The sequence below is a fragment of the Linepithema humile genome, chromosome 7 (assembly GCF_040581485.1).
Source record: "Linepithema humile isolate Giens D197 chromosome 7, Lhum_UNIL_v1.0, whole genome shotgun sequence".
Classification (NCBI taxonomy): domain Eukaryota; kingdom Metazoa; phylum Arthropoda; class Insecta; order Hymenoptera; family Formicidae; genus Linepithema; species Linepithema humile.
The window spans coordinates 7,936,801-7,962,271 of record NC_090134.1 but is presented as its reverse complement, the minus strand read 5'-3'; the positions used below and the strand labels follow the sequence as shown (position 1 = coordinate 7,962,271).

General features: G+C 47.2%; 1 protein-coding gene across 4 annotated transcripts in view; it reads left to right on the top strand.

Moving 5' to 3' along the window:
- Positions 1 to 1,220: 1,220 nt before the first annotated feature.
- Positions 1,221 to 25,471, top strand: part of LOC105675787 (uncharacterized) — a 34,338-nt gene continuing 10,087 nt past the window's right edge. The window contains exons 1-8 of one of the 4 annotated variants that reach the window (XM_012373193.2): positions 1,221 to 3,495; positions 4,549 to 4,696; positions 13,852 to 13,942; positions 15,803 to 15,898; positions 16,012 to 16,149; positions 20,680 to 20,762; positions 20,869 to 20,999; positions 21,966 to 22,131. In XM_012373193.2, coding sequence (XP_012228616.1) covers positions 1,462 to 3,495; positions 4,549 to 4,696; positions 13,852 to 13,942; positions 15,803 to 15,898; positions 16,012 to 16,149; positions 20,680 to 20,762; positions 20,869 to 20,999; positions 21,966 to 22,131 — 2,887 coding nt within the window. In that variant the 5' untranslated portion in view covers positions 1,221 to 1,461. Of the gene's footprint in view, positions 3,496 to 4,548; positions 4,697 to 13,851; positions 13,943 to 15,802; positions 15,899 to 16,011; positions 16,150 to 20,679; positions 20,763 to 20,868; positions 21,000 to 21,965; positions 22,132 to 23,922; positions 24,083 to 25,471 lie in introns of all 4 variants that reach the window. The other 3 variants (XM_012373194.2, XM_012373191.2, XM_012373192.2) reach the window with 3 other exon arrangements.

The window sequence follows — 25,471 nt, the reverse complement described above, 5'->3', positions numbered from 1 at the left end:
ATCAAACTCTCCTACAATTATTTCAACGCGAAAGAGAATTTCGATGGCGCATTTCAAAAAGTCCAATTAATGTTAGCAAAGTGAAATATGTCAACGATACTGCGTATCGTATGTTACAAGTGTAAGCATTCGGGATACAAAGTTTATTTTCCCTTTGTCTGTATAAAATTAGTCGTGCGCGTGAAACGGCGGGCGTTTGATTAATCGCGGGTATAAATTCACCGGAAGCGTTGTTTTTCCGATTGAGATTGTTCTGATTACGGCGCCAACGGGATCGGGTGTCAACGATCTGCGTTTAGCGCGCGCGATAAACAGCCTGAACAAACACACCGGCGGAAAAGCCGTGCTTTTAACTCCGGCCGTACGCCGAAACAAATCTGCGCCTCTTTGTGAACTAACTTGTTTCGCGCGAGCTAGCAGAAGCGTTCTTCAAACACGCGCCCCCGACGCCATTATGCGGCCAAATGGATCGGTATATTTAGTTGACTTTGGCCCGTATTCAGATCTCAGCGCATACGAGATCCCCAACAGCCGGTCATCGCGGATTCACCCGTTGACGTTTAGCGTATGTTCGCTAATTGTCTGGCTCGCGCTATTATTTTCTCTCGATTTCTCTGGCTTCGCGAATGACGATATTAGCGAGCGTGTACGCTCGTCTTTCTATCTTTCACTACGGCGAGATAAACATTGCGGGAGAAAACTAATAAACCGTGCGAATTTTTAAGTAGCGGAGATAAACGCTTGGCATTTGCGAAAGTTCTTCTCTCATCGAGAGGCTTTTGCGCGCGCGACGGCGTTATACGCGAAATCCGCGGGCCTCAACCGACTAGTCCTCGGAGACGGAAATCCCTTATCTATCGCCGTCGCCGTCGTCAGGCGGAGGTACAGTCTCGACCGGAACCGGCGGATAATAACGGGGACGCTAATGTCGCGAGTCTCGTGATGACGTCTGGCAAGCACGCGTGGACGCTCGGAACGAGGAGGCGACTGTACCGTGTGTCTCTCGTCTCGTCATGCCCCCTCTGTCTCCTTCCCTCCCGCCGTCGCCGCCACCGCTCGCGCTCGGCCGCGCGTTCCCGTTCTCTCGCTCTAACCATCCCCGCCAACCCCCTCGCGCGCCGTACCAACCAACGAGCCGGGGCCGCTTTCGCTTTGTGCGCGCCGGGGCGGCGGTACATCAAAGCCTTCTAGTTCCCGCTCCGGCCTTTGACGGTCGCGTCGCGGCCGCTCGCTCAGTCATCGCTCGGTTGTAGGCGATGCCGGCGCGCCGTGGATGAGTGGCTCGTACGCGCGCGCGCGCTCGCACGAGGAGCGCGGGCTCCTCCGGATCTACCGCGGATCTTCGCCGTGCGCTGCCAGGTGATCCGCATTCGCATAGGTACGGGATCGATTCACGTTCGCCAAACAATGCGCGTATCCGTGTGACCGGAGCTCGTCGCGAGCACGATAGAATAGAGCGCGATGTCGCCTCGCGGTGGCAAGTGCGCGCGTGTCAGCAAAGTGGCAGCCACGAAGGGGCGCCAAGTGCGCGCCCAGCAGCACGGCTCTCCGAGTCTCGAAGCTGAAGAAACAACGACGACGACGACGGCGCCGACGGCGGTAACGACGACGACCGCCACAACGACAACGGCGACGTCGACAACGACGACAATGACGTCAAGCGGAACGGCAATCGCGACAACGAGAATGGACAAGCCCGCGGCAACGACGGCGTGCAACGAGGGTCGATCGCAGTGGACTGGGCGCATGCGCCAGTCCCTGGAGAGCAGCTCCGAGCCAGCCCGTGAAAACGGTGCCCCGGTGCATCGTTATCCGGAGAGGCAACGACGACGGGAGAGACACGCCGCGGGGAGGAAGCATCGACCGCCAACGAGAAACGCCGACGAAAACGCCACCGTCGCCTCCTCGTGCTCAACGTCGTCGTCCACGTCGTTGTCGTCGCCGTCCTCTTGCGCGTCCTCGCGCCGTTCGACCTCCCCACCGTCGTGTGCCTCGTCCCCGGCGCGATCTTCCACCTCGTCGTCGGTCACGAGCGATCCGCTAGCGATCAAATTAGCGGCCGGGGACAGTCGTCGAAAGAGCGACCATCACGGCGACGAGGGACTCGCGAAGCGGAAGCGGAACGCCGCGGGAGCAAGAAGGAACAACGACGGGACGGTTCATGGATCGACAGAGACGACCACGTCGGTCTCGACTTCCTCCTCAACAACTGTGTCTTCCCCTTCGCCGTTCCCCTCTCCGGTGTCCACGTCCTCCGCGTCTTGTCGGACGACGGCGGCGACGACGGCGACGCCGCCGCGCGCCGCCTCATCTACATCCGCCATCGAGAGGCTAAGGAACGCCTTGGAGAACTACGATCGCAGCCGGATTTACCTCGCCCACGTTTGTTACCTGGACTGGCGGGACCTGCCGGGTAAACGACGCGGCGGCGGCGGCGGCGATCGCGACGCAACGAGACGCTGCGAACGGGTGTGGGTGGTGGGGGCGGCGGATCACGAAGGTCACCATCGGACGCGATTGTTGGTGGCCGGTCGCCACTGGCGTCCACGTTGCCTACGCAGGGTCAACATGCTCAATCAGCCTGTGGTTTACGCCGGCGGCGGCAGGGGTTCTCTAACGGCCGATCTCTTTCTCTGGTGGTTTCACCGTGAGTTCGCCGTCACGGCAATGGCGATGCATCCGGACGGCGCCGTGCTGGTGGCCGAGAGTGCCGATTATCTGCCGCCGGAGGGTGATTGCGTCGCCGCGGACGGCCTAGTGCGACTCTTCGTCGTACCGAAGGACTGCATGGAGACACGACTGGTCGTCCGGGAGCTGAGAGTGCGATTGGCCACCGGAATATTGTCGAGAGCGCGTTCCGGTGTTTACTGCGATAAATCCAACACCTCAAGCTCGCCCGCGGAAGGGAGCAGCAGCGATCATCGGCTGGACGCGTACCTGAAGAAGTTCACGCTGAAGGAGGCGTTCGCGGACCTGCATCGCGCCTGGCTCAGCGTCCGATCGGAGACCTTCGCGCGCAGCTGGACATTGCCGCGCGCCGATCGCGAGGATCATCCGCTGACGGGGTGCAACGGCGCCATATTGCCGCACAGAATCCACGCGGTGGATCAGGAAGAGGATAGGATGCTGCTCGTCGAGCTGCAGGGTCTCGCCAGGGAGGTCGGACTGAAGGTCGGCGACGACGATCTCGGCAACTGGATCGTCGACGAGGAGAGCGCGCTGGCGCGTCTCGTCAAGAAGAGAGAACCAGACGAGGAGCAGCAGCAGCACTGCCGAGTGAAGATCGAGGCGGAGGACAGATGGTCGGATCGCAACGGCGACGAGGATGAGGACGGGCACGACGGCGGCACCGAGGAGGACGACGGCGAAGACGAGACCACCGCCGAAGAGGCTGTCGGCTTACTCTCGAGAGTGCTAACCTGGATGGAAAGGGAACCCCTTGATCCGGGACTCCTGCTTGCGGTCAGATCGATGCGCGATACCGCCGCACTTATGGTAAGCACCGCTGCTGATAAGAGACAACCACTCGAGAGTGCGAGAGAGAGAGAGAGAAAGAGAAAGCCTCTATATCGATCGCCCGCGAACCGAGGAGAAGCAGGAGATGGAGAACGACGAGAGACACGAGGGAGAGGAGAGGGAAACGGCGCGCGCGATCTTGCGAGCTCGCGCGAACAGATTGAACTAATTTCATCGACTGTCACTTGACAAAGGGCGGCCAGAGGGGGGGGGGGAGATATAAGGGAAGGTCGAAGAAGTGGTAGGTGGGTTACGTAGCTGCCGTCGAGGAGGGCACTCGAATTCGACGATACGATTCGAGGCGGACGAACGGAAAGGTCGAACGAGCCCTCGAGCCTCGAGAAGTACATCCCGCCCTCCGCAAACCCGCGTTCGTATCCCGTCTTTGCAAATTAACGTTCGAGCTGGTCCTCGATAAGCGCTCCCCTTCCGGCTGGAATCGAATTGGATATCGCGTTCCTTTTGAGAGCCGGCGACTGTAAATCCTCCGACGTTATCCTTGCGCCTTTCACGCCACTGCCGTTGCCCGCGTAAACACGGTCGTGCGATCGGCGTTCACTCCCAAATGCGCGCGCGGCGCACGTTTTGTCATGCGTGCATCGTAAAGCGAGTCCTATCGCACATTGTGAATAAAAAAATGACTAGGCATAAAGATAAGAGTTAATGATTGTCGGGCGGAAACGCCCAGGTGATAAGGGTTATTATTGTGTGCATTACTATGTGCATAATGCATTATTAAGAGGCGAGGCGATTCAGAGATATCAAATACTCCAATTCAACATTTGCACTATGCATATGTATGCTTTACACACGATATTCGCCACCTTTATAGATTTATGCTTTCGTCGCTGTTGTACGTGACTCAACAATTATAATTCTAAACTATCCGTTTGTTCTTTATTCACTAACTAAATTAAAGTGACATGATCACACCGAAGTATCGATATACTTCGGCCGAGATATTATCAGATATCCCCGTGTAAGGCGAGCCGCTCAGCATATTAACATTCATTTACTTTTATTGTTGTGCAGGCAAGTAAGATGGGCTTGGCGGGAACGCATCCAGGCGGTCTGCCCTTCTTCTGTCCGAACGGGGACCACCTGACGCAACCGCCACCCGCCCATATGGGCATACCGCCGTACGGAGCGCTAGAAGCAAACAAAGCGGCTGCCGCAGCTGGTGAGTACTATTGTCGACTATCAGTCGCTTATCAGTAGCGACATGTACACCTAGAAATATCTAGAAACAATTCTGCTGGCGCGACAATCTCCACAGATTAACCTCCCTTCCTACCGTCTGACCTTGCTGATAATCTTTTTCATTCGAATTGAGTCGCGAAAATCTACTGAGAGTCGCATATCAGTTTGTTTGATAATTAAGATTTTTCGTGACATGAAAAATTAGTTATCGTATTAATCTTTAAAGAATATTCTGAAACAATTGCTTAAATGAAAATAAAATTTACAGTCATAGTGTGTATTCTTAAATAATATATTAATTTACAATCGTTATTGTCACGTCTTTTGTAATTTTTGTATAATTAAATAGAATTATAGATTAAAAGTTTTAGGAATTTTAGGTTTTAGAAAAGTTATTTAGGAATAATGTGCGGAATTAGAAATTTATTTTTCATGCATTTGATCTATTTGCTGACAATAGATTTTAGTATTTTTGTTATATTTCATAAATTAAATCACAAGTGAAACGGCAGAGAAATCACATTCGAGTTCAACTAGGCGAGAGGTGGAGGTTTGCTATTAAATCTCGTACATATAAATATAAGATGAACTTTTTCTTATCCGCTTGAGTATATATAGTGCAAGCTCTTTGTAAAGTACAGTATTTTTATAAAAAGATTAGTTTTTTTTATAAAGTGCCGAGTTTTTGTAGGATAGCATTTTATAAAAATATAATCTTTTAAATGTACAAAGAGTTTTCACATATATACTAGAACTATAAATCTAAATTAAATGGGCAATATTCACACTAAATAAATATTTAATTATTTTGAATTTACTATTTATTAAATATTTCAGAATTTTGTTGGTACTTATTAATATCGATTTAATTTACCAACATTATTATTAACATCGATTTATGCCAAAATTAAAAAAAAATTAATAATTACAGTCGTGTACACTCTCATAAAATACGAAAAGAATCGGCCTATATGAAGTTAGCCCCCCATTTTTCGATTTTGAATATTTTTTTAGTTGTTCCAGGTTGTTCTACGTTTGTTCTATATTGTTCCAAAGTTATGAGCAAAAAAATCGAAAAACATGACGGGAAAAGCAAAAAAAACGATTTATTTTTGTGGCCACCCATTTTTTAAAAATTCAAATTTTTTTGCCAGTTCTGGATTGTTCTAATTGTTCTAAACATTGTTCTAAAATATTAATCCCCCTAAAAAAGAATTTAAAAAGATATAGCAAAAAATAGCATTAAGCGTCCAAATAGTATTTTTACATTTATCGCTATTATTATATTATGTTTTGACACCAAATTACATATTTAAGCTAAAAACGAATAGAACAACCCAGAACAACTCTCAGTTTCACCAGAACAAACATATAAAAGGCACTTTACTCTTGAAGGTAGAGAATTATTTTATCTTTTTCGAACTATACAAGTTAATATATATTGTATAAATTTTTAAGTTTTTATTTATATACATATACTTCTAGGTTTATTTCTATATTATTCATAATATGTACTGGTTTTTTTACACATAAAAATTTTTTTTGAATTTTTTTATTTTTTTAAATATAAGAGTAAAGTGCTCCTTATACGTTTGTTCTGACAAAACTGAGAGTTGTTCCGGATTGTTCTGTGTCTATTTCTCATTGTTCTAGGTTTTAGTGTCGCTGATGTAACATTATCGGTCGAAAAAGACAAAATAATTCTCTACCTTCAAGAGTAAAGTGCTCTTTAAACGTTTGTTCTGACAAAACTGAGAGTTGTTCCGGATTGTTCTGTGTCTATTTCTCATTGTTCTAGGTTTTAGTGTCGCTGATGTAACATTATCGGTCGAAAAAGACAAAATAATTCTCTACCTTCAAGAGTAAAGTGCCTTTTATATGTTTGTTCTGGTGAAACTGAGAGTTGTTCTAGGTTGTTCTATTCGTTTTTAGCTTAAATATGTAATTTGGTGTCAAAACATAATATAATAATAGCGATAAATGTAAAAATACTATTTGGACGCTTAATGCTATTTTTTGCTATATCTTTTTAAATTCTTTTTTAAGGGGATTAATATTTTAGAACAATGTTTAGAACAATTAGAACAATCCAGAACAGCAAAAAAATTTGAATTTTTTTAAAAATGGGTGGCCACAAAAATAAATCGTTTTTTTGCTTTTCCCGTCATGTTTTTCGATTTTTTTGCTCATAACTTTGGAACAATATAGAACAAACGTAGAACAACCTAGAACAACTAAAAAAATATTCAAAATCGAAAAATGGGGGGCTAACTTCATATAGGCAAAGAATCGCTTTCATGAGAGTAATGTGAAACCAACAGTAGTTCTCTTGTGTGTTCTTAAATAGTATTATTAATTGTATATATGTATTTATCACATTTGATAAAATATCCGGCTATACACAATCGCAAATATATAATCCATTAATAATTCGATAAAATTTCACTCGACGCACACTTCCGACGAAACATGAACTTTGAACTAGCGACGATACATTACATGTTCCGGATACCGATTCAACCGATACGCCCCCGACGCGTATCGGTTGAATCAACAATTCTTTCACGAAGTTAATCCGCTATTGTCCGGCCAAATATTGACGTTCCTCTCGAATTGTAATTGATGGAATACTTCTCGTCCCGCTCGCGTAATCGACACGCTCCGCCCCGTCGAGAGAGCTTTATATATAATTTTATTGTATCGAGCTGCGCAAATATTAACATGGCCGTAGCGAGCCCGATCCAAACGAGTCCGGCGTGTACTCGGCTTTTGCGCAAACCGTTCGCGACCGTGTTAACGCACGTTAACTTTTGTCACAGCGATTTGATGGACGAAATATCGAATTGCAATTAACGATACGTTATGAATAAATCCGCGGTGGACAAGAGAGCGATTCGTATTCGCATCAGCGCTGGTATCCGAGTGTTCAAGCCTCTGAATACACGAATACGCGTGTACAGAGTGGCGTCACAGAGAGACATGGAAATGTCTGTTGTCGAGCGCGTTCGATCTCTCTTTACGGCTAATCGCGAGCGTATTCTCGATGGCGGTCCTCGAGTCGAGTTAAAAGGCCGGTAGACGTGCAAGCGCCGATACTCCGTCTCCTAATTGAAGGAATATTTCTTATCAAGTCAAGAGGCGATGTCGAGATCCGAACGGGGGCTGTGAAGAGGGCGGCTGTATCCCTCTTCGAAGGACGAGAAACAGGTTTGGCGAAAGAGAGGGGGCGGGAGAGAAAGAGAAAGAGAGAGAGAGAGAGAGAGAGAGCGAGAGCGAGAGCGAAGGGACTCGCGAACTGGCGTCAAGTACGAGAATAAGAGAAGGACTCACCATTAGGCTAATCAGCCGAGCATGCGGCCTCCCTCTGACGCTGGGTCAAGGGGGTTTCTATCCGTCCTCTCTGTTTCCGCAGCTTCTGCCGCTTCCACCTGCCCCCCCGATCCAACCCTCGGAACGTTTCCCCGCTCTCTCCTCCTCTCTCCGTCAACTTCGAATCATTGTTCGAACGTTCTACCGTCGCGACACTCCCGACCTGATGCGCGACCTTGACGACGAGTCTCGAAGTAACGTCGTCTCTTAAAGAGCTCGACGTCGCTCCTGCAAACTAAGCTTATCTCGAAACATGATTTTCGCTTTTCGGGAGAAAAGCGCGCATCGTCTCCGCAGATTTCGCTTCGTCTACGAAAAGCAGCGCGGCTAGACGCTGTTTGACAATGCCCTCCCTCTCGCGTTTCCTCCGAACGCGTGCGCGATATTCTTTATCCCTTAGACTCCGGGATATGCAGATGGGCTTGATAGCGTTTATGCACGACTACGGCGGTTCGGGTTCTTTGTCTTGCAAACGAGCGTTCCGTCTCTCCCCATCGCGGGGTGAACTCGACCCTCATCCCGCCCCGTTTCTGCACCGGGAACGACAGTCTCCCCACTCTCCTGATATCCCTCCGAACCAGCCACCCACTCATCCGTTCTCTCCCTCGCAGCACCAGTCGAGTACCACCGCCGACTCCGACTTCCCTTTCTCTCCGCGTTCGTGTCCCCTTTGCTCCGCGCCTCATCCGCTCCGTTCGCAGCCACCGTGTCCATTCTCTTCTCGCCGTTTCTCTCTCTCTCTCTCTTTCTCGTTTTTCTGCTCGTTTTACACGATTCTGTGAATTCTCTTCTCTTTCCGAATATATTTCTAATTAGCTGCGCTTCTCGATTTACGCTACGCGTGGATTTATTTCGAAACTCCACGGCGAAGAATGAGCGAAAGAGATGGCGGGAGAGGGGGAAGGAAAAGTGACGGAGAGGAGTAGCAAAAGAGGGTGAGATGTAAAGAGGATGGAGATGGCTGCTGACGACGGTTTCGGCATTTTGTTTCGTTTCGGGGCTTCGTCATTGATCCGCTTAATTTCTCTCTTCTCCCTCGTCGCGTTCTCTCTTCTTTGCTTACTTCTACATTCTTTCCTCTTCTATTCTCTTTGACTATCCTCTTTATGCTCTATCCTCAAGTTTTTTCGCGTTCCTTCCGTGCCGTTCTTATTTTTCAGGCAAATAAGAGACCGATTCGTTTTCTGATTTTCGCAGTGTTTCTAGAATAATTCCGAGATTTATTTTCTTTTTTCCGTCGCAAACACTGCGCAGACTAATACGTTTCTTAATGAGGATTTACGTTTCGCGACAGTTCCATGTTTTATGAGAAAAATCATTGAACTTGTTTTTGACAAATTAATAACAATCGTGACAACTATTGCAAATAAAAGCTTTATCGCAACAACTTGATTGAATAATCAATTACGATTTAATTAGCGGTCTTGGGTGGCGTTACTTTTGTACGCTTTCGTTGCGCCTCAAGTAAAATCGATATCGCGAGAACGCGAAAGGGTATGCTTGCATGCGTCGGTCTTAAGCTAAACAACCGCAATAACACGTACCACCTTGCACCGACCGCCTGCACTTGTACGAGCTTCCCGTTAAACCCCTCGTCGACGACGCGCGCCCTACTTGCTACCAGCTGCGACGTTTCGGCCGTATAATTTTTCCTAAGAGGATTTTTCCACTTTTTTCCACTACTGCATAATTAGCACTTTATTTTTTGAGCTTTGATATATCAAAACTAACAGAGCTTTTAATTTTTCCATTTAAAAGATTCTATATTTTTAAAAATGAAATGTAAAGAATAAGAGTATACAAATTTAAACAAACTTTACATTTTTATTATGCGAAAGCTAATATTATCTTTTTTATTTCAATAAAAAAACGAGCATAATAAAAAATGAGCATAATAAAAAATGAGCATAATAAAAAATGAGCATAATATTTTTTAACAAAATTTTCGAGACGTTGTGTAAAACTTTTCAAAAAAAATTTTATACAAATTGTAGCTTTGCGTTTCTCAATCTTTGTGATTTTATATGGCGCAGTTTTTAAAAGTAGAGTTGTCTGGAAACAAAAGTAGCGAAAGATAAAAGAGATTAGACAAATTAATTAATAAATAAAATTCTTTATTTTACGTCGACTTTTTCCACACCGATTCATTGTTTCCGCTCTTCCATTGCATTCATTCGGTTTCCGCAGTTGTACTACCGGTTTCCGGCAGCCGGATGGGCAGGACTGATGACGATGAGGTCTAATAGAGCGAAATAGACGAGCTCGCACGCGGTATTGGGCGAAGGTACGAGAAGTAGTTGGAAAAAAGAACTCCCGAGCACACCAGCCGGGTTAAAGTCAACTCCGGCGCTGGGAGGAAAAGAGTGGAATGAACGGAGAAAATAGGAGAAGACGAAGGAGAGAAAGGCGGAAAGGGAGTAAGAGAGAGAGAGAGGGAATATCGCGGTACACGGAACATCGGGAGCTCGAGTTGTTCGAGAATAAAAGAGTAATTTTCCGGGTGGTGAGACGCCGATAATGGGGTTGCAGACTGCCGAGTCGACTGGAAAGTGATTAAGCACACATGACGGAGCCCGCGGACTCGCCAGGATATTACGAGCCACCCCTTTCCGACCCATCGTCCTCCTCCGATTCTCTTCTCTCCTTTACTCGGCGTCTCCTCGGCGCTCCTCTTCCTCGCTATATGTTTTCTACCTCCGCGACCCTCTCTCTCTCTCTCTCTCTCTCTCTCTCTCTCTCTCTCTCTCTCTTCTTCTACTTCTCTACTCTTCCACTCTCTTCCGCAAATCGTGCTCCCAATTCCCGGTACCCTTTCGAACGTCGCATTAGACGAATAGAGCGTTCCTGTTCTACCGGGTGTGCGCTTGCACCCAGTCACCATCCAGCGGACTCATCCTCGTTCCATCCCTTTCTGCCGTATCGTTAACCGAGATTAAGCTTGAGCAAGCTTGCGCGATTTTAATTCTGCCTGTCCCCGGCCGATTGCACGAAAGTTCACTGAATGCGAGAATCTTCCGACTTCGAGGTTTCGTCGTCCCTTCTGTCTCGCTTTGTCACGATGCTACATCCAAAGCTCGTTCGTGAAAATACGAGCGGGGAGTAAATGACAAATGGCTGTGCAACTTATGTAATGTTAAAATATCAGAATTCTCGCATGCGTAATTTGGTCGACGATTGTAATGCACGGAATGGCGTAGGTGGGTATCGTGTTGCACACGGCATACAAATTCGCGCGCAAGATAAAATATCGGATTATTACTTTTACGTGGGATTAAATTTCGTTTCGGCCGCCATTGTTTTCACGGGCTCGAGTGTGCTTCGTTATTCAAATGAGATTAAAAGCCCCGGGCTGAGTGGGAGCCGGTCTCGTTACAGTCGAGTGGCTAATCGTCGTTATGCGAAGATCGAAAGTAGCTCCATCGTACAAAAAAAAGCGTCAGCATCCGCGCGTTTTGCGAATTGTTTTATACTTGTCCGCCGGTATTACAAATAACGCCGGGAAATAAAAATAACGAACTCGCTTCACAGAGGATAACGACTCTAATTATCTCTGTGGAAAGATAACACAGATTAAAACAAAATTTTTTTTTAAACCGAGGGCGCTCGTTCGATCAATCGGATTATTCGGGGAAAAAAATTTGCACTTAACGGAACTCTTTATTTCGGCGCTTGAGGATTAATTCGCGCGTACGCGACGACAAGTAGTCGAAGGCAGAGCGCGATGGTTCGAAAATCCCCGATTGTTTTCGCTGAGTATGGGCGCGCTTCGTTATCCGTGCGCAAACGAGATCCCGGAGACGGAAGGCCGATCTCTTTACGGTCGATCGGCCGGCGGTCGTTACACGTTCGGGGGTTTGAGAGTGGCCCTATCCGGGGAAAACCACGCGTTGACCGATTTCAGCGCGCGCGAGGGGACGGGAGAGAAGAGCCAGATTGTCACGGGGAATATGCCTCCGGGACATGCTCGCCCGCAAAACGCAAAAAGGAACGGGGTGGGTACTAGCCTGGAGAGTCCATCCAATCCGTTCGTGTATACTGCACCGAATGACGGTGGAGAGAGAGAGAGAGAGAAAGAGAGAGGGAGAGAGAGAAAGCGAGAGAGAAAAAGGGCACGGCAGCGCGCGAGAGAGAAGGAGAGAGGAAGAGAGAGATGTATTGGCCTCGTCAAGCGGTTTCAGGCTTGCCGATACTCCGGGCGCTTCTCGTCGACCCTTATGAAGCCAATTACACTTCGTCTCGCCAAAGGCACCCCACTTATACCCCGCGCCCAACGTTTCCCGGGCTCTCTCGGAGCCACGATCGGTTCCGCGGCACGTACCAGTTACATTAAATACCCATGTAAAAGCGATACGCCCTGTCCGTTATTCAGTCCGCGATCACCACGTATATCTGTAATTTTACAGCTCGTTATCCGAGTGATTTTGAACTTCCGGTCCCTTAATTCGAGATACGCGCACGAAAATTACAATTTTCACAGCGGGCGGAGAAACAATTCAGTCGTAAATGTACAAATTTACAAACTGTTACTTTTTATTTTCACATTTAGCAAAGAAATATTATTCGTCAATATTATTATTTTTTTTTTTAAACGCTTAAAATGAATCGAGCAACATATTCTCAGATCTACCAGAAACCGGCGAATGTAACGTGGACTTGACCGAGCGCAATTATGCAAAAATCAGATTGATATCGATACCGTTCATTCCGCGCCTCTGGGGCGAGTTACACGGCATTGAATTTCATCAACGGCTGTTCTCTCGATGACGATTCCCGATGCATTCCACTTCGTGTTGGATGCTAGTTACAGAGGGTGCGGCCGGTGATCAATGCCCGCTCTCTTGTCGCGAGAGAACGAGAGAGAGAGAGAGAGAGAGAGAGAGAGAGAGAGAGAGAGAGAGAGAGAGAGAGAGAGAGAGAAAGAAAGACAGACAGAGAAAAAGCACGACCTCCGCCGCTTTGTATGTTTATAGTGCAAACCCGCGCGATAAACGCTCCTTTTCGTTTAGTCGCGCGCTTTCTTTGATCTTGCGACGATAATATTTATCCTGTATACGTTAATGCGCGGATGATACGCACGTTTCACCGCATCGAAAAGTGCAGTACTCAACATCTATGATAATAATAATAATTTATAATACCGTGAAATAAATCGTTATTCTTGAAATAACCGCGCGCATGTTGCTTGTATTTACGCAGACTTGGGCGTAAATACCAGTCCTGCTTTCGATAATGAATGATGGATGAAACTTTCGTTCCGCATTTAGAACGTAAAGTGCACGAACTCCGCCGGTTTAACGATCACTTTGAAAAAAATGTATTACCGCAGCAGTGCACACAAATACGGAAATACCCGTGCGCCGCTCGTTACCGGTCCGGTCTTTTTGATCGTCGCGATTAAATTGAACGTCATCACTTGGTGACCGTAAAATTGGTCACGCCGCCGGTTAATGAAAGATTAAACGCGTTATAGCACCGTTAATCGCGGGTGCGAGATGCGGCGGGTTTATTCTGTGCTCCGGTAACGACGCATTAATTCACGGACGGGCTTTGACTCTTCGGGCATCGATGAATGAAATGCCGCGCGTAAGAATGGAAGTGAAACATTTCACATGAAACGGACTGTAATGGTCGTAAATACAAATCTGACGATTCTCCACAAAGAGAAACCTAAATATATAGATGTTTGACGCGATTGAAGCGCAGAGGGGAGGAGTTTTATTTGCCATTTGATTGAGCCGGAAATGACATTGCTTTTTTTTATTGCAGGCCTCACGAGAGCACCGATGTACCCTTTCTCGACGGGCCAGTATCCATATCCTATGCTTAGTCCGGAAATGACGCAAGTCGCCGCTTCCTGGTGAGTCGATACACACGTGACATTTTCAAGGATGTCACACAAGAACATTTTTATTTGCGATATCGCGGATACCGCGACGAAATCGGTGTGCCTAAAAATAACGCATGACTCGTCGCCGATGATCACAGTTTGATTTAACATAGCGAATATTATATTCGCGATATTCCACGATTGGCTGCATTACAATATAACGTAATATTATTTCAATTTTAATCAAACATACGTTCGACCGTGCGGTGGATTCAGAGCGGTATTCAATTTCGCGAGATAAATGCGCCTATGGAGCAAGAATCATTTTACATTCGCAGAAATGTTATATATCATGTTTTATGTTAATTACGGATTGAATAATCGCTCGATCTGCGTTGCGCGATGAACGCGAACGGAAAGTAATGGAGAGCGTTGAATTTCGTTTGTGCGCCGAAGCAGCTCTCCTGGCGATTTTAAATCGCCGTCCGACACCGGACGCAAATCGTGCATCGCGAATTGTGCACAAAGGTCGCTAAATATTCATAAAAGTATCCGGAAGATGCGGGGGAAACGTCGCGGCGGGCCACGATAAATTTTTCCTCTTTAGAAAAAAACTCTCTTTTAACGCAAAGTGCGCGGATTTGCATGATAAACGTCGTCGTCGGAGTTTCTCCGGTTCTCGTCGAAATATAGCCGCTGGTCTCGTTAATTTGCTCTCTCATTACTTTAACGATGCTCGTAGCATCGCGACGCCTAAAGACGACCTTTCGTCGGCGGATTCCGATTTTTTGGCGCTAATCGCGCGGTATCGAGGATTCGTTAAATAAGACGCGCGACGCATTCGCATTCAGGTCCAGCTTTTCGAGAAAATCTAGACGTCGAGTGTGTGCGGGCGACTTTAGTCAGGCGGTCATCCTCTTGGTTCCGGTCTATTACATCGGATAAGAAATCTCTCGTCGTCGTTATTGCGGTTCTTATTGATGTCACCCTCCTTTCGCAAGGAAACAGGTCCTCACGGATCAGGTTTACGTTCGGAGCCCGCCGTTTCCCCCGTTCGTTATTTGCCTTCCGCCCGATTCACCCCAAATTGCGATCTTCCACGGATGATTAGAGTCCTTCTTCTCAATTAGGAGGACCCACGATGACCTCGCTTGCTCGGTTCGAGCTTAGCGCGCGGAAAAATGCCCGGACGCGTCGACTACGCGTGCACGGAATTCAGCTCTCGCGATTTTCAAGGCGCGCCGTGGCGTCCACCCTTGAAAATGGGGGAGTGTAGAGGTCCACTTGCGATAATGAGAAGGTCGGCGGCGTTTTTATTACGCGAAGTGGGGACTCTACGGCTCTGTGTTCTTGGCAACGGAAACGCGCATTCGCGAAGAGGCACGAACTAATTACTGTTGCGAGTCGGCGGTCCGCGATGTTAATGATAATTAATTAACCGTGTTACCGGTCGACGCTATGCATATATTTTATAGCGCTTCTGCTCGACGTGTTATTCGCGGCATCACATATTCGCACCGAAGAATAATAAAAAAATCAATATTTAAATTGAGAAATAATGACTAATAATTCTTTTTTTTTTTTTTTTAATTTTTTCTTACAAGAAATTTCATTTTTAGCATCTTCGATTTTTTTTATTGAAGACATAACGCGATAAGGATTATCCGAGCAATAAAATCTACTTTAGTGCAGTTTTGCGGGCAGCGATCTTCGTATAATTCTGTCGTAAAATTTCGCGCCGTATAAATAAACGAGCGGGGTATAATCGATTTCGCGAGAGTTTTTCGCTGGCTTTCGAATACCTAGGAAGATATTTCACGAGTAATCGCGTCTCGCGATATACGCGCGACGCGTATTGGCGATAAAAACTTGAAATGTGAATGTTTACAGGCATACGCCAAGCATGTACCCCATCACGTCGGCGAATCCCGGCTTCCGAAGTCCGTATCCCACGAGTTTACCCATCACCAGCTCCAGTTTACCAAGGTTAGTAAAGAAGCGTATTAAGCGTATTACAAACGCACACGCGTTTACTTTGTTAGCCGACGCTCGGGATATGAGATTTGCTGAATGAGAACCGTGTTGCTATAATGTTTCAGTGATCTCTACCGGTTTTCGCCGACGGGCCTCATGCCCCCTCATCCCGGCCTGAGTCCGCACGCACACGCGCTAGCGTCACACGCGCTGGTGTCCTCGGCGCCGAAGGCGGATCACTCCACCCTGGATCACAATCACAGGTTCGTTGTTCCTGTCACTTTTGTATTGCTGGCGACATCTAAAGCGCCGACAGCAAAGCCAACATTGATTATTCCCCGTCCGATAAGCGATTTTTTTCATCCTTCCGTTATCATGTCCTTCCCTTTGGCACGGTGAACTTGGTGGAAAGCAGCGTGAAGAAGTTTTCCTGACGTCGGTCGCGAAAATCCAGGTTTTCAATCAATGATTTGCGAGCGATCTACGCTCGCGCTAACGAGCCAACAGTCAATTACATGACGACAGTCATTATATATTTGACGTATCAAAGAGAAGAGAGAAGAGAGAGAGAGAGAGAGAGGCGCACATACGCGACGGAAAAAAGTGCCATAAGCTTCGGGACGATACGGCATAAACTTTCAAAGGCAATTAAAGAGCTCGCCGACTCACCGCTTGGAACGGTTTTATCCACCAGCGCTTGCAGCACCGTCGATTAATTACACCGTCGGGGAAATGTAATTAATTTAGAATACGTCCGCGCGCGCGTCGCAAGCGAAACAGCCTTATATAGCTCGTCGTAAGAAAGAATAATTGCTTCACGAGTCAGTAAAGCGAACGATACAATCTATGTGGAGAAAGGAACTACTTGACAGTGATGTGAAAAAATATTTATAATCAATAATTAAGCATCATTTGCACACAAGATGTGGTCCAGTTTTATTTAGATGGATAATTTCGTTTGCAAGTGCAGAAATACATCGTATTTGCAAATAACGAGACATTTATTTAAGAATATAATCTTATTAAAAATAAGTAGAAATATATCATACGTTGTTACGACACCTGGCATCTCGCGACTATCAATCACGGAATTGACAACTCATTTAATCAATAATTCGTTCAATGAAGAAGAAAACTGCCGTTTGACGAATCGACGTTCCGTCGGTGGATAACTATTCATTATTAACTCGGCATGATCGATTATTATCCGCGTCCTCCACCCGCCAGGATCTCCCTGATCATCCTGCGAGCATTACCAACCGGATATACAGTCCTGCGTGGATCTTCCTAACCACCCCACGATCGTATGCCGATTCAGCCACCCCTCATGGAACCGTGAGCGCCGCGGGCGCTCGGCGATCGATAATAAAACGCCCGAATAACGCTGACAGCTGCAAGATGAATCGTGTACCACCAGCGCAGCGCGGTCTGCTGATAAGGAAGCGCCGTGCTCGAGGATGAGACGGATAGTTGCGACGCGACGACCGTAGGGGGTAGCACGTCCCGTCTACCCCCGGAGCGCGCGGACCGATCCCCTCGCGTCCGTCGTCGCCGTGCACTCTTCTCTTCACCCCTTCGACGTCGTCGGCAGCGCCGGGAGAGCACGTATAACACTTATCGAATGACTCTCTCCGCACAGCGTCTGCGCCTGCTGGCCCGACGTTGCCGCCGCCACCGCTATCGCCGCCGCTGACGCCGACGCCGCCGCCAGTTATGTATTGATCATTACCCTCTTAAACAGATTTCTAATTTACATTAGTACCCGGGCGATCGCCCGCCCCGCCACCCGCGTGCATACAAAGGCGCGTGGTGTGTCGCGCGCGATATACGGCGCTCCGCTCTCTAGATATATATTCATCGCGCGCAAGTGCGAAGCGACCATGGAAGAGGACCAGCTGACGCGTCATCCCGGTCCATCGACAACGCGTCCACGAGACTCGTAACGGCCCTCGGCCGACTCGTACGCGCTTTGCACGCATTTGCCTCGTCGCGGCATCGCGCGTCGTTGGCGCATCAGTGATACAGACAGGGGGAGCATCCGATCCTCCATAACAGATCGGATGCTTGGAATTTATTTTTGGTGAATCGCTATGAAGAAAAAAATACTGTGGATTTGCAAAATAAGTAACAGACAGAGAATATCTTCGCGTCCCCGGATTTGTCCGATCAGTCAGCGTGAGTGCGATAATTAAAGACTCGAAGGATCAAAGGCCACCGTCGATCGCGTCCGGTGATCGCACAGAATCACATACGTACGAGGCTCTCTCGGAAGAAGCGCATAGTACCTCGAGGAGGGGGACAAAGTTCCTTTGGAAAGAACGTTGACTGTGACCGGACTGCGAGCGGCTGATTCATCCCGCCAACTCGCCGCGTCGTTGGCGAGTGGCAGCAGGACATCCAGGGTTGACCGGTGGTCGACGGCAGCGCCGCGGCCAGTAGCCCGCCAAAAAAGGAAGAGTCGTCACGGCACGCAGGAGAGGAAGGCCACGGAGAATGCGATATTCGTCCCCCCACACGCTCCCGGAATTGTAGAGCCGACGGATGGTAGGGTTGTCTCTGGTTGCCACGAGAGCCATGAATCGCGATGATGCCACCCATCCCACGGTACGCCACCCTCGCGCAACCCCCGCGCAACACCATCGCCGCTCGCCTCTTCCCCCGCGTGACCCCCCCCCGGCCACCCCGCCAGACTCGCCGATAATCAATCGTCGTAACACCGGTCGGTGGTGATTCCGCTGTCGCCAGGAACGAGCGCGTTTGAGACGCGCCGTGGATGGTGGGAGGGAGACGGAAAGCATCGTGCGCGAGAGAAATCCGATGCGAGAGATACACGCCGTGGTGAGAAACGGAAATCGGGGGTGGCGGTACGCGAAAGTGCCGACGGTGCGTATCGTCGGGGAAGCGGAAGAGTCTTCGTGCGTGTCGTTGCGACAAAGCGCGTTGCGTGTCGGGAAATCGCGGACGAGACACGGGGGTGCGTTTTCGCGATACAACGGAACGAGCGCGCTATAGTCGTCGGCGTCGGACGAGATAGACGGGGTGTTCGGTGGGTATATAGGGTGGTTAGCGAAGGGGGATTGGGTTGTAGAGAGAGAGAGAGAGAGAAAGAGAAAGCGGGAGATTGAGTGGTAAGAGAAGAGAAGCAGCATAGAGGAAGAGAGAGAGAGAGAGAGAGAAAGATATGACGAATGGGTGACCGTGGGATGCCGCCCCTGGAGACATTTCACCGCACGAATCGCCGGGCGACGAAGTCGCGTCAACGACTGGCGCTGTCGAAGCGGCGGGCGGGCGGGCGCGGGCGTGTGTAAATGAACGCGATCAACGGCGAGGACGTGGGGGCGATGACGGTGCCATTAGGAAGCACGTCGGACGCGCGGATGACGTGCGGCAAGTACGACGGCTGCTGCGTACGTCTCGGAGGCTACCGGATGCGCGAGGCCGCCGCCAGCGTCTGGTGGACCACCACAGGCGGCGTGTAAAGTGTCTCTCTCTCGTTGCGTCGTGCCGTGTACGTGCTGTTTACAACGCTGACCGGTTTACGGTGCCCCGCACCTCCATCGTTTTACGCGCTCACTATAGCGCGCGACACGAGCGCGATGATGTGAATGGAGAGTGTAAACTGTCGAGCGCTTGCTGTCGGACCAAACGAGCTTTTACCCTACCCGGATGTCACGGGCGAAGAGAGCGTGTTTGTTTCCCCGTGTGAAAAATAGCGAGTAAGAGAGAGAGAGAGAGAGAGAGGGAGGGAGGGAGGGACAGAGAGAGAGAGAGAGAGAGAGAGAGAGAGAGAGAGAGAGAGAGAGAGAGAGAAAGAGAGAGAGAGAGAGAAAGAAAGAGAAAGAAAAGGAACGAAATGAGACCAGAGAGAATCAGCGCTGAGGGACATTAGCGCCGAGTGATATTGTACGAGACAGTTTGATCGCTGTTACATAGTTGGTGCTGTGATAATTAAACATTGTTTTTTCGCGAACAGTAGCGTGAAATCGCGCAGCGGTTTTGTTAGAACGTTCCATGGATCGATTTGGATCACTCCGGCGGTTGACCCGCGAGTAAACACGAGGTAGCCCCGTATGTGGCGATGGAGCCAGCCGAGTGCCTGGAGCCGCTGAACTTGGTAATCAAAAAGGACGACACTGACGACAGCGGCGAGCCGACGGTGATCGGGGAGAAGATCGCGGAGGCGTCGATCGACGAGGAGAAGGACGCTGTTGCGACCGAGGACAACGCGATCGAGGATAATATGGCGATACTTCAGGACGCTGTCAAGTCAGTAGAATCCGGTGGCTTGCCAACCGCGGATCACAAGCTGCTGACCGCGCTCTACATGAGCAGCCTCATGCAAATGTCGAGCCTGAGCGCGCCGCGCGGCATCGCGCCGCCGCCGTACGGCGGCAACCAGCAGCAGCAGCAGAGCTTCATGCAATTGCTGGCGATGGTGGAGGCGCGGCACCGCATGTGGCAACAGATGAATTGGCCGTTGCCACAGAGCTTCCTGAGGAACCCGCTGACGCTGCCACCGACCGCGCCACCGTATTTCGACGGCGCGACAACGACGCCGGCGCCAGCGCCGACGCCGAACCTGACCGAGCAGCTGTCCCAGAGCACCACGCCGACCTACCCCCTGTCCTGCGCGAAACCCGAACCCCTGAATCCCGAGGCCAAACAGTCCTACTTTAACAAACGGTACATAAACCCGCTGAATGACGGGCATTGAGATTGTAATGAAATTGGCGCGCGGAACTGTGCGCGCCACTGGGCTCACGCTATTTTTCTCCTATGTGTGTGTGTTGCAGGTCTACGATAGAGCAGAAAAACTCCACGTCGTTACCTTCGGATAATGCGAAAGCTCAGGACACGGGCCAGCAGAATAATCAAGGTAAGGAATCGCGGCTGCAAGGTAAAATTCCGAACACGTAATCACGGTGCTCTCCGAACGTCGTTGAGACGATCGCCTCATTTGACCTGAACGCTGTTTTTGACAGATAAAAAGAAACCCCATATAAAAAAGCCTTTGAACGCGTTTATGCTGTATATGAAGGAGATGAGGGCGAAGGTTGTGGCAGAGTGTACCTTAAAAGAGAGTGCCGCGATCAACCAAATATTGGGAAGACGAGTGAGTAAACATTTGTACCTCGATACTTCTGAAGCTTTAAGTTAACCATCCTACATCAGAGTCATTAGCGAATTCTCGATTTCTCTGCAATATGACAATATAATTTGACTGCTGCAAAATAACAATTATTTTACGAGCTATTTTCAAAGTATTTGTCTTCTAGTGAAATGCAGAAAATGATTAGCTTATACTTGAATTAACGATAGAATTAAATTATTGCACTCTGATGTAAGAATAATTTATATGTGCGAAATCCAACATTTTCTCACATCTCATACATTAGAAAAGAGTCTTTAAAATATTCGAAATCACTTTTGATCGTGAACTGGAAACTAATCTGGTGAATCGCTGAAAATAATTTTGCTAATGAATAAAGTAAAGATTTTAGATCACTTTGACAATGAATGGTCTATTTATTATCTCATTACAATCTATCGCCATTGATCAATGTCTTTTTACCAGGCATTAATTTCTCACCATTCCGATTCCGCGCCGTGATTGAAACGCGACAGAGAAAGAGAAAATGTTGGTCGCTTATTAAAAACTTCCAGATGAGCCTTTATTCTGAATACACGAGTTACTGCATGCATTTTAACGCTTTTTTCGAGCAAAATAGTCTATCGGGCTACCAGTCGGAGCTAACTAACCGTACCTACTAGTATCTCAGTACGAATAGAGCATTGTAGGTGGGATCTAAGGAAATCTCAGATTCGCCTTGATTGAGAAAACGCTGTTGACGAGAGGGGAAGGGCCGAGAAAAGGGGGTGGTTTTTGCCGGGTCTCGGTGGCGACACGTGACGACGAGTCGCACGAGTCAATGATAGACGGTGTCCAATTGTCGCTAATGGTAAATAAGTAATGGCGAGAGAGGGCGAGAGAGAGAGGGAGGGAGAGATAACGGGGGAAAAAAACGGATAAGCGAGGCTATGAATCTGTGAATCTGAATTTTGGGGGTATGACACGCAGTGGCACTCGCTAAGCCGGGAGGAGCAGGCGCGGTATTATGAGGCGGCCAGGCAGGAACGCCATCTCCATCAGCAACGATACCCCGGCTGGAGTGCCAGGGATAACTACGGATATGGCAGCAAGAAGAAGAAGAGGAAGAAAGAGCGCTCCGCAGATCCCACCGGAGGTACCACTTTCCAGTGCTAGAACAGCAGGCCATTAATAATTCATTATATAATAATTGCTAGTACATTACCTATACTGGTTGATTGAAACGATCAAAGTCTCTGTGCGTTTCTTTTTATTTCGTACGTACTTTTTTTTACTTTTTTTTTTAATTATTATTTGTTATGGTTTTCTGGCATTCACTCTTTTTCGACGTGCAGACTATATATATATATTTACCGACATATATATATCTCTTGGATATTTTATATATGTACATATATGCATATATGTATATTTTTTCGTTTTTCGAAACTGAATTGGATTGGATTGTCTGTGGGGATTGTGGAATGTGGCACAGCAGAGCAAAGAAAAAAGTATAAAAATAGCAAAAGTAACGAAAAAAAAAAAAAAAGAAAAATATGAAAATCAAGGCGGACTCTCGCGGCATGCAATGCAATCTCTCTTTTTTTTTATCTGGCCAAACTCCCTAAAGCGGTATCCGTTCTCCGGTGAAGTGAAAAGAGATGAGACGAGACGAATAATGTCACCGATGATGCGATAACGAGAGCGAGAGTGAAAACCAAAACCTTAGGTATGGGATGTCTGGTAGAGAGGCTCGGGGCCTGTCCCGCTTTTTCTATTTCTTCTTTTTTTTCCCCTTCTCTCGCCGCGGGACGACATCTGCTCGCAATCGCTTACCTCCCAAGACGAGCCGCGCTCGCGGCGATTTAACGAGAAATGTCCGCCACGACAAGTGTTTCACTTCCTTCAAAATGCATCCCTCTCTCGTCCCCCTCCCGTTTTCTCGTTCCTATTAACATCCAGCGACGTTACCTGAAACGAGCGTGTTTCTTTCGGGAAGCAAACGCGGCTTTTCGTCGTCAAAAGTCTAGCAATATCCTCTTTACAACCTCAATGGCGTGACTCTCGCGGGAGAGGAAACTGGGGCAGGTGGCGAACGGAAATACACTGGAGGAACATCTTGCGCTTTTTTTTTGTTCGCGCAGAATGCGTCAGTAGTGGCGAAAGGATTCTGAACGACCGCGGAGTATAATTGGGCTGTTCAACGTTGATGGACAACAGCCGTCTCGCTGATAGCCCATTTATAATTCTCGGCCTTTTAATCGCGCTTTAAATGTAAAACATAAATGTAAAATGTAAAACGAAGCTAACGAATAAGTGAGATCAAGTTTGCCGCAACTGTAGCATATTATCAACATTTATCCTAAGGATTGTATCTTTCCAGTGATCGCGAATGTTACCAGCTTTGCGCGTACGGCATCCTTACGGAGCGTATGTTTTCCTCAGTGTATAGCCAACACTATATTCTCTCACTTTATCATCCGCACGCGTGCTCCAGAAAAAAAAAAAAAGAAAAATTCTTTTTCGTCCACCCGCTGGGCCGTGTCCTCTATCAGACACCCTGTATGCTCTAGGTTGTTAACATCGACCGTATACGATGAATAGCGGTGCGACCGAGGGGGAGGGGACAATCTAGGCTGTTCTTCTAGCACTTTAAACGGAAAGTAGGGACCCCAGTGTTACTGAAATGCTATGAGGCAACGATAGCGAAAAGAAAAAAATCAAATAAATAAAAAAATAAAAAAAAATATAGAAAAAGCAAATAATAAAAAAACAGATTTCTAAATAGAGCAAGCTAACTCTGATTTTTTAAAAGCAACATTTTTTACGCAATTAGGGTGGCGGCAGTAGCATTAGTGAAACTTTTTTTTTCTTGATTAAAAATATTGTTTAGTCCACACACGGTTCATGCACAATTACAAAAAAGTGTTTGGTTCTCTCTCGGTAGTGGCACGCGCTAGGGCGAGAGGAACAGGCCAAGTATTATGAGTTGGCGCGACGGGAGAGACAGTTGCACATGCAGCTGTACCCTGACTGGTCTTCCCGCGCAAATACCAACCGAACTAAGAAGAGGAAGCGCAAACAAGACACAAACAGTGATCCTGGAGGTACCCACATGCCTCACTCCACACATTCTTACAATCCCCCTGTCATAAGAAAAAAAAAAAAAAGAGAGCCCCGCCCCCTCCACTCCACTCATTATTACATATACTATTATATTATACATTCTTATTGCTACACTACATTATGTTGCATGTTTCCCCCCCGTCTTAGGGGTTTTGGGTCGATATATTATACTATATATATATATTATTATATATATGACTATATTATTATTATACACACACGCATATACGTTCATATATATATATATATATAAATGTGATTTTATTATATATGGTTTTTTTTTTGTTCACACAAACCGCGAGTACGGGCGATGCACGTATCGATGATGTATCTGCATTACACATCGGAGCAACACTTGATATTACACACGTGATACACGCACACAGCAATAACAGAGACACCAAAACCACGCATCTTATTATTAATTATACGTATACAACTTTGGGGACGCTGGCCATCTTGCATTTTTACAGGGACCTACTCCGCAATCAGACAATCCTGGGCGTTTAATTTTCTATTAGTATTTTCATCTCTGTCTGTATATTTCTCTCTTTATCTCTTTCTCTCTCCAACTTCTTTATCTGTCTTTTTTTACTCTACAATACATATCTCTCACTTTGACTGTTACTGTTCTTTGTCTCTCTATTTTTTCTGTCTTCCTCTCAGTTATTCTCTCACTATACTCTCTCATTCCTGTACTTCGGCTCTCGATTTGTACATTTATTTTTCTTTGATCGTTTCAATGTTGCCTGGACCCTTTGTGATTTTTTTTTTCTAATTTTATTATTTTTGTTCTGTCGTTATCTTTAATCGAATCACTCAGTTTAATTCGACCCCCCCCCCCACATACGAAATTTTTGTTTACTAGCGCTCGCGTAATAGAGCGCTCACATCCATAATTGGTATTTTTCTTTTAGATATATATCGGAGCTTGCGTTTTTCTTATCATACAAATCACGACATTTCAAACGAGTAGATGATCTTTGATCGTGTTTTTTAAGCCATTTTAACGTTAACGTTGCATGCCATATTTATTCACTTGACAAAAATACGACTCGTGTTTTTTTAGGAAGTGATGTAAGCCCAAACTCGACAAGAATTCTATTAAATGTTTAATTAATTTTTTTTAATGACTCTTTCCTCTATTAAAATTTATCTTAAAACTTTCATCACTTTCAAAACAAACGACTTGTATCTTTGTCGATATATACGTGGGTCCTTCTTCGAAGATCATCGGTCTTATTATATTGAGTATACGAAAGATAGAGATTTATGCAGCTGCACATCGTTGCGTTTTTTTTATTTTTTCAGATCCTATTCTCGCGCAATTTTTATTCTTCAACGTACTGCATTTGATATTAATATAGCGT